Source organism: Calonectris borealis, chromosome 23 (assembly GCF_964195595.1).
Source record: "Calonectris borealis chromosome 23, bCalBor7.hap1.2, whole genome shotgun sequence".
NCBI lineage: Eukaryota > Metazoa > Chordata > Aves > Procellariiformes > Procellariidae > Calonectris > Calonectris borealis.
Window position 1 is genome coordinate 4,388,261 of NC_134334.1, and position 13,554 is coordinate 4,401,814.

The following is a 13,554-nucleotide window of genomic DNA, read 5'->3' on the forward strand; positions in this document are numbered from 1 at the left end:
CCTCTGATTAATGAAATTACAAATCATATCATGCTCTCTGCAAGGCCTTTCTGCTTCACTTGACACTAACCCTGGGGACGTTTCACTTCTTTGCTGGCGCAAGCTCCTTTGCCAGTAGTTTAACACAGACCACTAGATTTGAGAATAACACAGGGCTGAGATCTCAAAAGGACTTTAACATCACCACGAAATCCTTTCCATGTTAATCTTTAGCCAGAATATTAAAAGCTTTCATACAGCTCACTCCAAAGTGTAACACAAACAGCCACAGAAAAAACAGCTGCTGAAAAAAATGAACAAATGAGGGAGTGAAAGAGAGAGGAGCGAAGTCAACACACCCAAACCAGCAGGACCTGCTCCAGCTGCTTACCTGCTGCTCCTAAGCCAACGTCGATGCTGTTTCTCTTGAATTCACAGCGGCTCTGGGTCTCTGGCATAACGAGTTGACGGCTCTGATGCAGGTTGGAGATGATAGTGGAAAGGTCGTTATCACGGCTGCAACAGAGCAGAAAAGCACCAAGTTAAGGAAATCCTATTTGCCACCACATAATTGATTTTTGTGTGTATGAGCGTATGTGTGTGCGCACGCAAGGTTCTTTTGTTTGCCCCTGACATAGCTGTATTTCAAGAAAGGTTCTCCCCCTCCTACCCATCAGGTTCCTAGGTAACCTCCTCTAGTTTCGGGGAGCGGAGACTAAGTGCAAAGCACTTCCCAAACAGAACTCTCATTTCCCATAAAGGACTCCGCAGCTGCCAGAGCTCCTGATTTCAGTTTTGCCAGATATAACTTGCGTGGGCCAGAACTTACATCTCAGATGGAAAAACTGAAAGTGTAGGAATTGGCAGATCTATTCCAGAATTAATAGGAAACTTGAACTGAAATAACTGATAGTTTTCTATCAGTCGCCACCCTTCTATTCTTAAAAAAAGTAAGTTTTTCCATTCCATCACTGCTGGAACAAGACTACTTTATTTACTTGAATAACAGTTTTTCTTTTTAGAGAGAAACCCACCATGAACCCGGAGATCAGCATTACTCAGAGCTGAGGGTACAGATTTATTTACAAAATTCATTTTCAATTCTTCACTCTAACAGATCCTGAAACAATGCTCTCTTCCTTCTGGGACAAGAGAATGCATTAGAGCAGTTCAGCATTATTTTGCCTGTTATTCTTCCATCAGATTGCTGCTAAGTAGGCTAGTTTAGTCTTTTTTCTGTTTGTTTGGGTTTTCTTTTTCCCCCTTCTGTGGAGAGGGAGAACACAAACACAAAAAGACATTCACTGTGGCAGATACTGCAGTTCAGCTGGCAAATGCTTCTGCTTGCAAACCGCTATCCAGTTGCAAAATATTTCTGAATAAATGATATACAAACACTGAAGAGGAAGAACAAGCTAAAACGTATACGATACTACATGGAAACGCTGGAATGTCTCTCTTTTGTTTGTTTGCAGTATATGTTAAATCATCCATCCTTCTAGCACGAGGTGCTTGCCCCAAGCTAAATGTGGCTATTTTTCTTCCTCTCCTCTTTCTAAATGGAAGATGACAGCCAGGAGAACCAGAGACACTTACAAAAAATTATACATATTAGAAACATTGCCCTCCCTCCCACATCCACAGCTCCCTCCCAACCTCTACTCACATGACAAGAGCACCCACTCTGTGCTGCTGTGACACACAGCACATGACCACCAACTCACTGGTGCGGAGGAGAGTGTCCTCACCTGGGACCAGCAGGACAACACGGAGGGTGCATTATCTGCAGAATTACCTAGCAATGATCTTCCTTTAAATATCCCCCTCTTATCCCCCCTTACCTCCTCCCCACCTGCTGCACCCCCACCTACAGGCTATCAGCACCAGCAACAGGAGCAGATCTGCTCAAATGCTCCAGAGAGCCCATCCCTAGTGCAGAAGCAGGGGCTAATCTGTCGTCTAGCTCTCTGCTAATCAGATAAGTTTATGACAGAAAGTCTTTAGACAGAGGTACTTTCAGCGGGCGTCTGGCTCCAGATTTTCACAAGATGTAGCAGACAAAAACAGACTCTCATTTCAGCAGCCGCTGTCATGTTCCCCCCCGCACATTCCCCCCACCCCCAATCCCAGCAATGAGATAGGATGCTCGGATCTCAAAGCCTTTGAGCACCCATTGCGTCTTCCTCCGCTAAACCAGTTCAGATTCCTCCTTATGCAAGCAGAAGGCTAATTACTTAAGCAAGCCCACAGGTGAGTGGGAAGCCCATTTCTCCTGTGCCAAGCAGTTTTGGGTCTTATCCTCTTTTAGCTGCCACCTTTAAGATGCATTATGCAAATATTTTGGTGTCTTAAGTCATTTATGGGATTAATGTGAAGTGATTATCAGTTCTTTTTAATCATGCCAATCAATAACTGGATGTCAGGGACAGAGGACAAATGCAGATAAACGCTGCCATCAGCACAATGCTCAGGAAAGGGCGGAGGAGATGAGCCAGAAGTGCAGAGGGAGAAAGGCAGGGAGTAGGAAGAGAAAAATGGGATAATTACATCTTTGCATTTGCAGAGTGTCTTGCATCCCAATCAAGCCCAAAGCACCTCTGATACGTAAACACGTTAAGAGAGCCACGGGAAGGAATTGTTTTATCCACCACTAAAATGCAACTACCTCTCTTTCTGGAAAAGACCATAGCAACGCCTTAATATGACTTGATTCTCCAAAATGCAAAGAGTGCAGAACACTGTGATAAATCCACTGTAAACTAAAACCAGGAGATCTACATGGAAGGAAACATTACCACACCAGAAGTGGTATTTTTCTTCCCCAACAATCTTGTGTTTTTAGGAGATCTTCCACGGCCTTAAAATTAAAATCATCATGCTATGCAAAGGTGCGTTAGCAAGTCTTAACTCCACACACAAGCAGATACCATAGGTACACTCTACAGGCTTTGAATTTAACTCAGTCTACCCACACAATTAGGCAGGATCCCAGGAAAACATGACTTTGCTGGAATACCTTTGCAGAAGGCAAACCGAACACCAAGGTGACATTGAGAGGAAAGGGAAGAAAGACTAGAGATAAGGCAAACAGGCTGAGACAGCTTTTAACACATCAAACTGTCCCCAGGAGTTGTTCCTTTTGCGTTAGTGCATGGGAGGTTTGAAGCAGAGACTGCCTTTTTGTTCTGGGCTTGTTCTACACCTGGCACAATGGGAGGTAGCTTATAGCAGGGGCTCAGTCTTAGTATGAGAAAAGAGAATGAATGGTAACCAGAGCTTCTTAGGAAAAACTGAGATACCTTTCTGTGTAGGTGAAGACTAAGCATTTTTTTAAATACTGTAGGCCAAGCTGGCCCCAGCAAATACAGCTCCACACAGCTGCAATCAGACTCCAGTGATTGCGTGGGCTCTCTAATAAGGGACATACCTGCATAAGGCTCTGCTTAGACCACAAAGAACTTTGTACCACCATGTTGGATCAACAGAATGAAACACCAGCGTTGGTTCTGCAGCTGACAACTCTGCCACCTCCACCCTACCCGTGACTGCATGAGATAGTAAACAAACACCATTTTTACAGGAAAACCTCCTGAGCCTCCACAGAGCAAAGTCCAACTAATTGCTTTCACCCCAATGCCATTTAATAAAGCTACTGAAAGTTTAACTTTCATTTGAGTCTCAGTTCTTCAGGTACTCCACCAGTTACTCAATGCCTTAGCCAGGAAGAAGGGCTCTGCCCAGCTACCAACAATTTTCAGAAATTACCCTGCTTTTGCACACTTGCTACCTCTGCGCTGCAACTACCCCCTGGACTGCAGCACTGCAACTGCACTTCCAACCCTGAAATCACGTTGTCTGCTGCTGGTCAGCCCAGGAGGAGGACACAGACACCGCACTACCACAGGCTTTGGGGGATCTGCTTGGTCCATATACTAAAAGTTGCAAAACATGAGTTATAACTCCAGCCTGGCCAAACTCCTTCACAACTCAGGCCTGCCCAGGCCCCGCGCCCCAGCCCTGAGGGGAACACCTCAGCCAAACCACAACCCCCGACACCAGCCCCACAACACAAGGCAAGCAAACATCTGCCTCATCCGTTTGCCATAAAAATCCTAGAAACAGCCCAGCATGTTTCTCTACAGAAACTCAACTTACCTTCTTCCGAAGGCAAACTGCACAACATGCTCCCCTCGGCAGAGCAGCCCCGTGGCCCAGCGAGCATCTGCGGAACGGGGAGCACCTGTGCTGCGTTAGTGCCCGCACCTGCGCAGGGCAGTCCCGGGGCTGCCAGGCAGCCCACGCTGGCCCTCCGCCCCGTTTCAATTCCCTTTGACTAGCTGGTCCCCGATTCCTCAGTCCCATTCCTCATTCTTCGCTCCTGTCGGCTCCGGACTGTTGTGCCCCCATCCTGCAAAGCACCCACCTAAGCCCACCCGGCGAGAGGCTGGCTCTCGCTGCACGGAGCTGAGCAGTGCCAAGCGCTACCTGAACAAGTGGCACAGCACAGAAACGAGACCCTCTGCCTCAGCCCAGCTTCCAGGGTATTCTCTATGTGTTCAACTCGCTCACAATACAGGACAGTGCTTTCAAAAGACAGCATGTCTCTTGCGGAAAAGGCTATTTGTTCCTCTGGGTTTACACACGGCCTTGCTCACAGTAATCCTGTCATATACAGAACAGGCAACAAACTCATGGGCTCAGGGCGCCAGCAGGCAGAGCCAATGCGGGATTAAAGATCCTTCCCTCAGAGGGAATACAACAGGCAAAAGAATATCCAGCTTGCAGGACCTCAGGTCAAGATCCAGAACACGCGCTGTGGGGATACCAACATACATGTAGTTACGCCGAAAACTTGGCTGCTTGGTCTGGCACCATGATTAATGCAACCGAAGGCAGGGACTCACCGGAAGGGAAACTGGAATGGGTGTGACAGCATCCCCTCTGAGGTCCTCATCAGCAAGAGCAAACTCCTGCATGACCTCAGTGGGAAGGAGCCTTCATTAAGGGGATTGGAGAGAGCTGGTCCTTCCCATGTGGAGGATTCCCCCATCTGTGCGCTGAAGCCAATAATTCCACCCAGGTGCTCACTTGCAGCCCCAGCAGGGCAGAGTCACACTCTGCTTTTCCTTTGTCTTGTCTCTGAGCCGCTGCTGTTAATGCAGGCACTCCCCCATACATGTGCTGACACATGCACACACAATCAGATTAAAGGTCTGATCCCTTCCAGTAGCATACTATTATATTTTAAAAACCGGATTAGAGAAGGGGGCTTGAGCAAGATACAGATCTCCTGAAAGGTCAAGGAGGAGACAAATAGCCTTCTGTAGGGCTGCAGGTTGCCATGGCAACATTCAGTTTGCATGGGTTTTGGTAATTAATGGGTTGGGGACCTGCAGTAATACAGGTATGTTTCCAAGCAGCAGAGCAACATGTTCTGAGGCATGACTCTCTGGGCACTGCCATCTCATAGCAGCAAGTTTTGCTCTTGCAGGAAAATGAAGGGTGGAAAACTGAGTACTTATTGTCAGGGATTCCGGAAGGCACGTGGCTCAGTGTTACTGACGGTCTCATAAGACCTTTCTTCTGATATCAGGCTCAGGATGATCAAAGCGCCGATCACAAGACATGTTTTTCAGGTATTTCTGCTATTTTGGTGAGCAAAGTTTTACAGAAGAATTTGCAGCACTACAAGATTTTTGATTCTGAACTTCAAATCCAATACACATTTAACCTCCATCCAGAATGCTAAAACTCACCCTGTCCTGTATCTGAACAGTGAATCTAAACATGTCTAGTAAAGGTAAACTCCAGTTGTTGCTTTCAATTACCGCTGATGTGCTGTTGCTCATTCTCTATTTGAATCCATCGCCCTGTTTTTGCGACATCATGCTTAGCAGCTGTGGAGGGGGGTAAAATGTTAAAAAAAGATGAGGATGTCGTGTGGCAAAGAAGTGTGTGATGATGGCCGATGAAGGAGGGAGATCCCATCTTCACAAAGACTTATTTCCTACTAAGAAATAAGGGAAAGCTGGCAGCTACCTAACAGCAGTGTAGACTTCCCTCAAGGCCAACTCCGTAGCTTTGAGAACAGCTCCAAGTGGCACAGTCCTTGTAATGAACCTGGCCTCATAAGGAAGACACTTCAACAAGGAGTAAAGCTGGCAGTGGTGATGTGTAAGTGCTTGTTTATCATTGCGCTCCATGTAGCACCAGAGAAGTAACCATCCCACCAAACATGCCATATATCTATCCTGCCTTTGCTTTGCCCATTTATCCACTGAAAACAATGTCCTAGGCTTTTGCAAGCTGCTTTCCATCCAACAGGATTCCCATTCTGCCACTAGGCTCTGTCTTGCTGCAAAAGCAACAGCCGGAGAAGTGGCTGGTTATTATTATGGCTTGGGCAATTTTCAAATCCTAATGAAGAGCGGGCACAGGAGCAACAGATCCATTTACCAGGAATGCAGGAAAGCTGTGATAAGGGTTTTGTCTAAGCCACAGGCAACTGAGCAGCTCACCAGTGCACCACAACTCAGGCCATGCACGCTGCAAGCAGCAACCACAAAGCTTTAAAGGCCAAGTCCAAATGGCTCCTTTACCTGGATGTAGTATGAAATGAAAGCTGCTCTCTAACCAAATGGCCACCTGACCTTGGAGGGTATTTCTGAAAACACTGTACCTTGACCTGTTACACTGGCAACAAAAAAAAACTGCAGGGGAGCACAGCATAGGAGGCATATGCCACAGGTTCCATGGTAGGTCTGGGAAACAACAAAAAAAGTCCTCCTCATCCTAAAACCTCAAGCCAAACCCAGTGAACATCGGTGCAGGACTCTGGGAGCATAGTCAGGACAACACGGATAACTGTGCAGCTCAGACACAGATCAGAGCTGATAGTCTAAAATTCCCTGTCACATCCCAATGCTCTGATACAAGAAGCCCGTTCTGCAAAGCAGCAATGAGATGTACTAATAACTAATGGCTGCAAAAATTACCACTGGAGGAAAAAAAAAACATTGCTAATGTTCTCTACGAATGCTTTGATTGCTGCACTGTCTATGTTTAATGGAACTAGCTGGTCCTCTGTCTCCCCCAAAGCTGGTTGTTCTGATGAGACTTTCTGTAATGGCAGTATAATGGTCCACCAGCGGTCATTTGATAGCTGCATTGCTTACAGGAAAAGGCACTCAAGGGGAGAGACAGCTAACGTCAACAACTGGTGGAAACGTCACCCAGACAGAAGGTGTCTGTTTGGGACAAGATGCCACCGTAACCCATTGACTCATCTGTGGAGTCCGCAGAGAAGCCCCTGCAGGACAACAGCTAAACCAGCAGTACTATCATTTCTGGCACACGTTGCACGAGCAACGTCATCTAGTCTAGCTAATGAGCCACAACCTGTGCTCAAGGAAGGAGAAGTCTATCATAGGGACTGCCACTGAACTGTCAGATTTGCTAAGAGTGGCCGTCCCTTGGGATGTATAAATGAATTAGGAGCAAGCCCTTTCAGGGAGGCTGTGGTAACCAGACATGCAGCAATCCTGTGTGACTGACTTCTGGGAACAATAATCTTTTTTTGAGCAACATCTGCACCATAAGCCTCCGACTGGCAGCTATTGCTCTAAGACCCCTTCTGGTCCTGTCTCATCCCCTGGTCCTCATGCTGACCAGCATTTGGACCCTCACTCCAGTTCCCTCTCCTCAATCTCAAATATCCCCAGCAAACTAGTCCCTGAAAGCTATCTTCCCAGCCTGGTTCTGGAGCCAACCCTGCCAGCACATTCAGCATGGAGTGACTTAGAGAGGGGACTAGAAAAATGGGGCAGACACCTCAGGGCAGGCCCCTTTGGCTCTCGGCCCCTTGAGTGAGGGCAAGCAGAGAGGTGCTGACAAATGCCTGGGCTGCCCGTCCCCTGTAGGACACCCGAGAGGAGGCATACCACCCTTGAGATCCTTGGGAGGTGGCAGCTTCCAGTGATCGTTAACCCAAGGCGAATTCAGACTGGGAGCAATGCCTTTTAAATGCGTTTCATTTACAGACATTAGCAGCAACTGCATCTTTAACAAGGAGAAGGATGAGGAGACTAATGGATGGAGACAATTAACCAAAATATAAATCAGTGTCAGAGTCTCTGCATCTAGCAGAGGCAGCCAGGCGCCCGCAGGGTCTGGTGATTCTCGCAACACGCTGCTCAAAGTGACTGCAAAGAGTGATTGCAAAGAGGGGGAGGGAGAGGGGAAGGAGAAAATTTGGTCAAAATTTAAATAATTTTCAGTAATGGCTGCCTCCCTGTTCGCTGCAGTCCTCTCCAAAATAAGGAGGCAATAGTAAAGTAACCTCACTACAAATGCCATGCCCCATCCTCCCCACAGGGTGAGCCAGAATGAGCCCTGAGTGCCTCTTACAGATTGTCCACCCTGCTGGCAGACAGGGTTTGCTCTGCCCATGCTCTGAGCTGCAAGATCACGTACAGTAACCTTTCAGTGCTTGGTATCAGGCACAAAAAGTGCAGGTCTCTCTGTAGAGGAGGTATTTCACCTGCGGTGCTGCACCACTCAGCAGTGCCCAAAAAAGGCTGCTCCAGTGGTTAGGATATTCAGCACAAGTTTGAAACTCAAGCTCTCATTTTTCTGCTCCAATTTCCTGCCCAGACTTTGCTGGCATGTCACTTAACCACTTTGTGCTGCTGTTCTCCATACCCATGGCGATGCACAGGGGCACTGCGTGAGTGGGAGGCATTAGACACCAACAGGCAACCTGGTACTTCAGCAATAGGAGTTCCAGATATATCTGAGATAAAAAAGAGGGAGTGATATTCTCAGTAGACACAAAATTGCATAGATCCAGAAACTGCAAGACAGTAGCTGAGGAAATGGTGAATGAATCTAGCACCGGACCAGACTGGATAAGTCTTTTCCTAATACTTAATCAAATCAAAGGCAAACTGTGAAAACCCAGTCAAAAATGTATGGCTGTCTTTGAAGAGATGCGAAGTAGGAGATTGATGGCAGGTTTGGAAGAGAAGAGAGACTCAGAAAAGTAGCATGAGAGGAAATAAAACTGAAAAATATTTCTTTTTAAATATGTTTCACCGGCTCTCCATCCCCTTAACGATCACACAGTAAGTGCAGGGATTATATTAAATTTTACTGATCAATACAGTTGCCATAAAACTGTCCCGACCCTCTGCCCCTCCCTACAATAAAGAAAAAAAAATCCAATATGCAAAAGGAGGAATGTCAGGGCTGGCAGGGGGAAAGACGCAAGGCCATTGATTAAGCCAGGGAAAGCGGAGATCAGCGCAGGTGTGTGCCCACGCACCCTCCACACAAACCCTCCTGTGTCACTCTGAGGAACACACACGGGGTTTCTTTTCCTTCCTCATTCTCAGCCTGACCGGACGCAAGTCCGGCTCAAGAGTAGATTTCAATGGCACCCCTGGCTCAGGTGACAGATTCACAGACTCTGTTTGCTCTGCAGGACTTCCTTCTGCATGCCATATGCACCCATTCTAGCCAGCCAGGTCCCTTGCCTGGCCAGGTCGATACGCCAGGAATGACAGACAGCTTGCAGCTCCAAGGAGATGACAATATTGCCAGAACCTGCAGAAACACAAGTGATTTTTTCTTCTCTGTCGACCTCCTCTCCCCTCTCCTCACCATCTCCCCAAAAGACAAGTTTCTGGTGTAAGGATCAGACCAGCGTCACAGCCAGACTATTGTCAGAGTCATTTAGCAACAAGCAGACAGTGTGAGTGTGCCGCTCAGGGCTACCCAAACTGGAGCGTACGCCCAGGGACAGAACAAGCATGTAAATCAGTCAGTGACTGTGTGAAGGGAATAATGAGCTTTTTATGGAAGCCATTAAAAGGAAAACCCAGATTGGTCTATAAATACTGTTGCATCATTATAGCTGAGAAACAACCTTATGTAACAGCACAACTATGTAATGTCAGGACTGGTGTAAAACAACCACTCAAAGGCTCTCGTATTTTTTAGTTAGCATTTTTTTAAACTCAAAACAAAACTAATAACCACTTTCCAAAGAAACATATGCACTCCAGCCCAGCCCTCGGAAAAAATCCACCTTGTGGATTTACCTACTGTGCGCAGGTAAATCTGGGGCTCGTTAAAGGGACCTGGAGAGAGAGACACAACCTGGGGATTGCTGGCCATTGTGCTGCCGAAGCAGAAATACCTGACCGCAGCTCCCACACAAAATGCCACCAGTATCACTCCTTTTCCCCTAACCTGCAATGTCCAGCCTCTGTGGGCCATTTAATCACAGATTCATTGATTTTAAGCCCCAGAAGGGACCGTTACATCTACCTCGTCTGACCTCCTGCATAGAACCTGTCAGAAAATCACCCTATCGTACTCCCAGTTAATAGTGGCAGCTCAGAGTGAAAAAAACGTGTGACCTGTGTCTCTGCCCACCAGGAAGCAAACAGAGACCCTCCACCCCAGAACCCCGACCACACTGAATCGAGTGCTCTGGGAGCAAAATAATCTGTTTATTCCCAAGAGCTAATGAACCCTCTCAGCTCCTTCCTTACCAGTATGTAAAACTTCCTACCCAGACGAAAAAAAGCACATTTCACAAGATGACCGCTCTGACTCCCTGCCACATGCGCAGCACCAAATCAGCGCAGGATTAACCATCTTCCAGTCCGGCAGAGCTGAGAGTCATCTTGGGATAAGAAATTCTGCAAACTAACTTTCTCCTCAGCATGTCTTGGTTTGCCCTGGCATGGCCTTTGAGTGCCAGAGGTCCTTGAGCAGACAGGCAAGGTCACTGTCTCCGACAATCCCAGGCAGTAAAACTAGGGTCACTGAGTCAGCAGAAACAGAGAGGGGATGTGGATCAGGGAAAGCTCGCAGCTCAGACCGATCAAGGGCTCTTCCCCTCCTCCCTCACTCCTGCTTATCACCTTGCACACAGCTCAAAACATCCAGCAGCATCTCCCTAATCACCAGCGCACAGCCAATACCTTTCCTCCCAGGTCGATGGTGGACAGAACAGCCAGAGCAGGATAAGACCTAAAGCTGGGCACAGGAGGATTTGGGTCAAGGATTTGAAGGCTCTGATCAGGTGACTAATAAAGAAGTGGATGGGGCTGGGGGGTGCAAGGGGGAGAAGCAGAGTTTGTTTCACTGTTAAACAATAGGCAGCATGACCCGCTGACTGGCTGTGTCTCTTTTCCATCAGAGATAGGCAGATAAGCCCCAGGCAAAGCAGCTGGATGCAAGCGAGCATATGTACGTGCAGCTCCGAGGAGCAGAGGGGCTGCCTCCTTCCTCCAGACCTCTCTGTGCCTTATCTGCCTCTCCCCATCCCACTTCTCACCCTCCAGGACCTCTCTGGCATGAGCTGGGCAGCCTCAGCTCCTCTGACCTGCCACTGCATGAATTGCAATGTGGCAAACTGCTGGGAGGCAAGCCACCTTGTGATGCACTTTCTGGCTCCCTCTCCTTATTTCCCGAGCTCATCTCGAACTTCTCTATTTGCTGCAAAAACTTAGACCGCGCATCTACCCGGCGACTGACATTTGTAGCCAGCAATGTGTTCAACAGCATTTTGACGTGCTCAATGAAGTGCAAACTGGCCCTGCTATTCAAGAATCCAGCTCGGGGCCTGCTGAAGCTAATGGGAAGACTCCCACCTACCTCCGCTGCCAAGGAGTAAGCTGCACCCCGTGAGAATCTTGTGCTCTAGACAGAAGACAGGAGCGTGATTTCCAGCAGGCAAAGCTCAGGGCACAGCTGCCTCTCATTCCTTGGCCTTCTTGGTTATATTTTTATTGCTCAGTGTTTCAGTTGCCTTTTAAAACTTCATCATTGATTAAAAAATACTCTCAGTCACTCTCTGTACTTCTTAGACATCAGTCTTGATAGACCTTGACAGACAAGAATTTACCAGCACCCCACTTCTGCTTCTTGGGTATCTCCACCTTCTGATGAGATGTCACCCATCAGACACAGGCAAAAAGGGAAGGAAAGGGGAAAGGCGAGGGAAGGGAAAAGGGGAAAGAGGGAGGGGTAAACGAGTTTTACCAACTGGAGGGAGCTGAGAGGCCTGAAAATCCCAACCCCAGCCATGGGCAATACAGCCCTAACTCTCCCTGCAGACTTATCTTGAAAAAAAAAATCATCCTGCAATGTCCCAAGCAAAATGCTCATAAAATTTCATTAATGCTTATGACAGTTCATAAAAATGATCCGTAGAGCTGGCAACTCCAAAATTAAGTGAAAATAAGTATAAAGATGTTTTTATTGTAATCCTGCTTTGTCATTCGGCTCTCTGCAACCCCATAAATAAAAGTAAGATGGAACTACACCACATCGATGCTGGACTAGAGATGGGGAAGAAATAAAGCACTGAGATGAAGCGCAAACCCAGTCTATCATTACTGACACCTTATTCTGATAGTCGGTTCTGACATGTGCCCATCTGCTAAGGTGCCACAAAAGCATTTGGCAAGGGGGATGCCCATGCTAAACATTTTAGCCTCAGATTTCCCCTCCTGTCTGCAGTAATGCAGATAGGGCTTCTGAGTTTGAAAAACTATCAGACAGGCCTAATGCATCTTGAATCCTGCATTTCCACCACAGTTGTAATCGTGGAGCCAAAAAGCTTACTGTGCAGCAGGATGAAGGAGCACGGTGAGTTCTGAGAAAAGCAGAAGGGCACAAAGCATTAGAAAAAATGACAGCATGAATCCAAACAAGGTAGGGAAAACCTTAAACACGGTCAGTCACTTTACTACTCCTCCATCGCCAGCAGGATACACCAGCCCTCCGGATGAAACACCTCACCCAGACTTGTAAAAAGTACACCAAAAGCATGGTGTAAGCACTGTGCAAGATTACCATTGGCAAGGTGCAGCTCCTGGGAAGCACCATCCCCGTATGATGCTTGCACTGCTGTTCATAGCAGTCTCCTGCTCTTTCTGCCAGCTTTACTGCCCCCAGCTCTCTTCTGAGGCAGGAAACCTGAAGGTCTTCTGCTATTTTCCTCTCATGAGGACATGGAACCCAGCACCCCAAGCTGGCAAAAAGCCTGAAGGTTAGTTACAGGCTCTTTTCTCCTTCCTGCCATTTTTTCTTAGTGCAGATGTGCATCCAAGAACACACATGACTAGTCCCTTGAAAACATCTTTGACTTCTACCTTGTATGCACACACTTGTCGGGCAGCAACCCAACTCAAATTCACCAGAGTTCAGAAGGATTTTCCGTAATGGTCCATCTTCATCGGCTCATCTGCCACAACCACTACAAGTGTCCGTACATTTTTCCTCTGAACATCCATCAAGCCCATACTATTGATCACCCTCGCCCTCCCCGAGCACAGGCTACAGCTCACCTTGGCCACTAATAAAAAAGGTTTCACTAAGAGAATAATGAAGGCAACCATGGCAAGCAGAAATGCAGTTGGAGGGTGGGGTGTTACATACTTGTGACAACCCCTTATTGTGAGTCAAGTGCATTTCATGAATACCTAAAACTGTCTCCATTCTGCTCTTCCTCTGCCTCCTCACTACACAGACCTTGTGAGTCAACCTCCAATACTCCCT

The 13,554-nt window shown here is 47.4% G+C and overlaps 1 protein-coding gene across 1 annotated transcript in view; it reads right to left on the minus strand.

The window, feature by feature from the left end:
- Positions 1-13,554, minus strand: part of SAMD11 (sterile alpha motif domain containing 11) — a 126,960-nt gene that overhangs the window by 55,024 nt on the left and 58,382 nt on the right. The window contains exon 6 of the mRNA XM_075172401.1: positions 371-495. Coding sequence (XP_075028502.1) covers positions 371-495 — 125 coding nt within the window. The remainder of the gene's footprint in view (positions 1-370; positions 496-13,554) is intronic.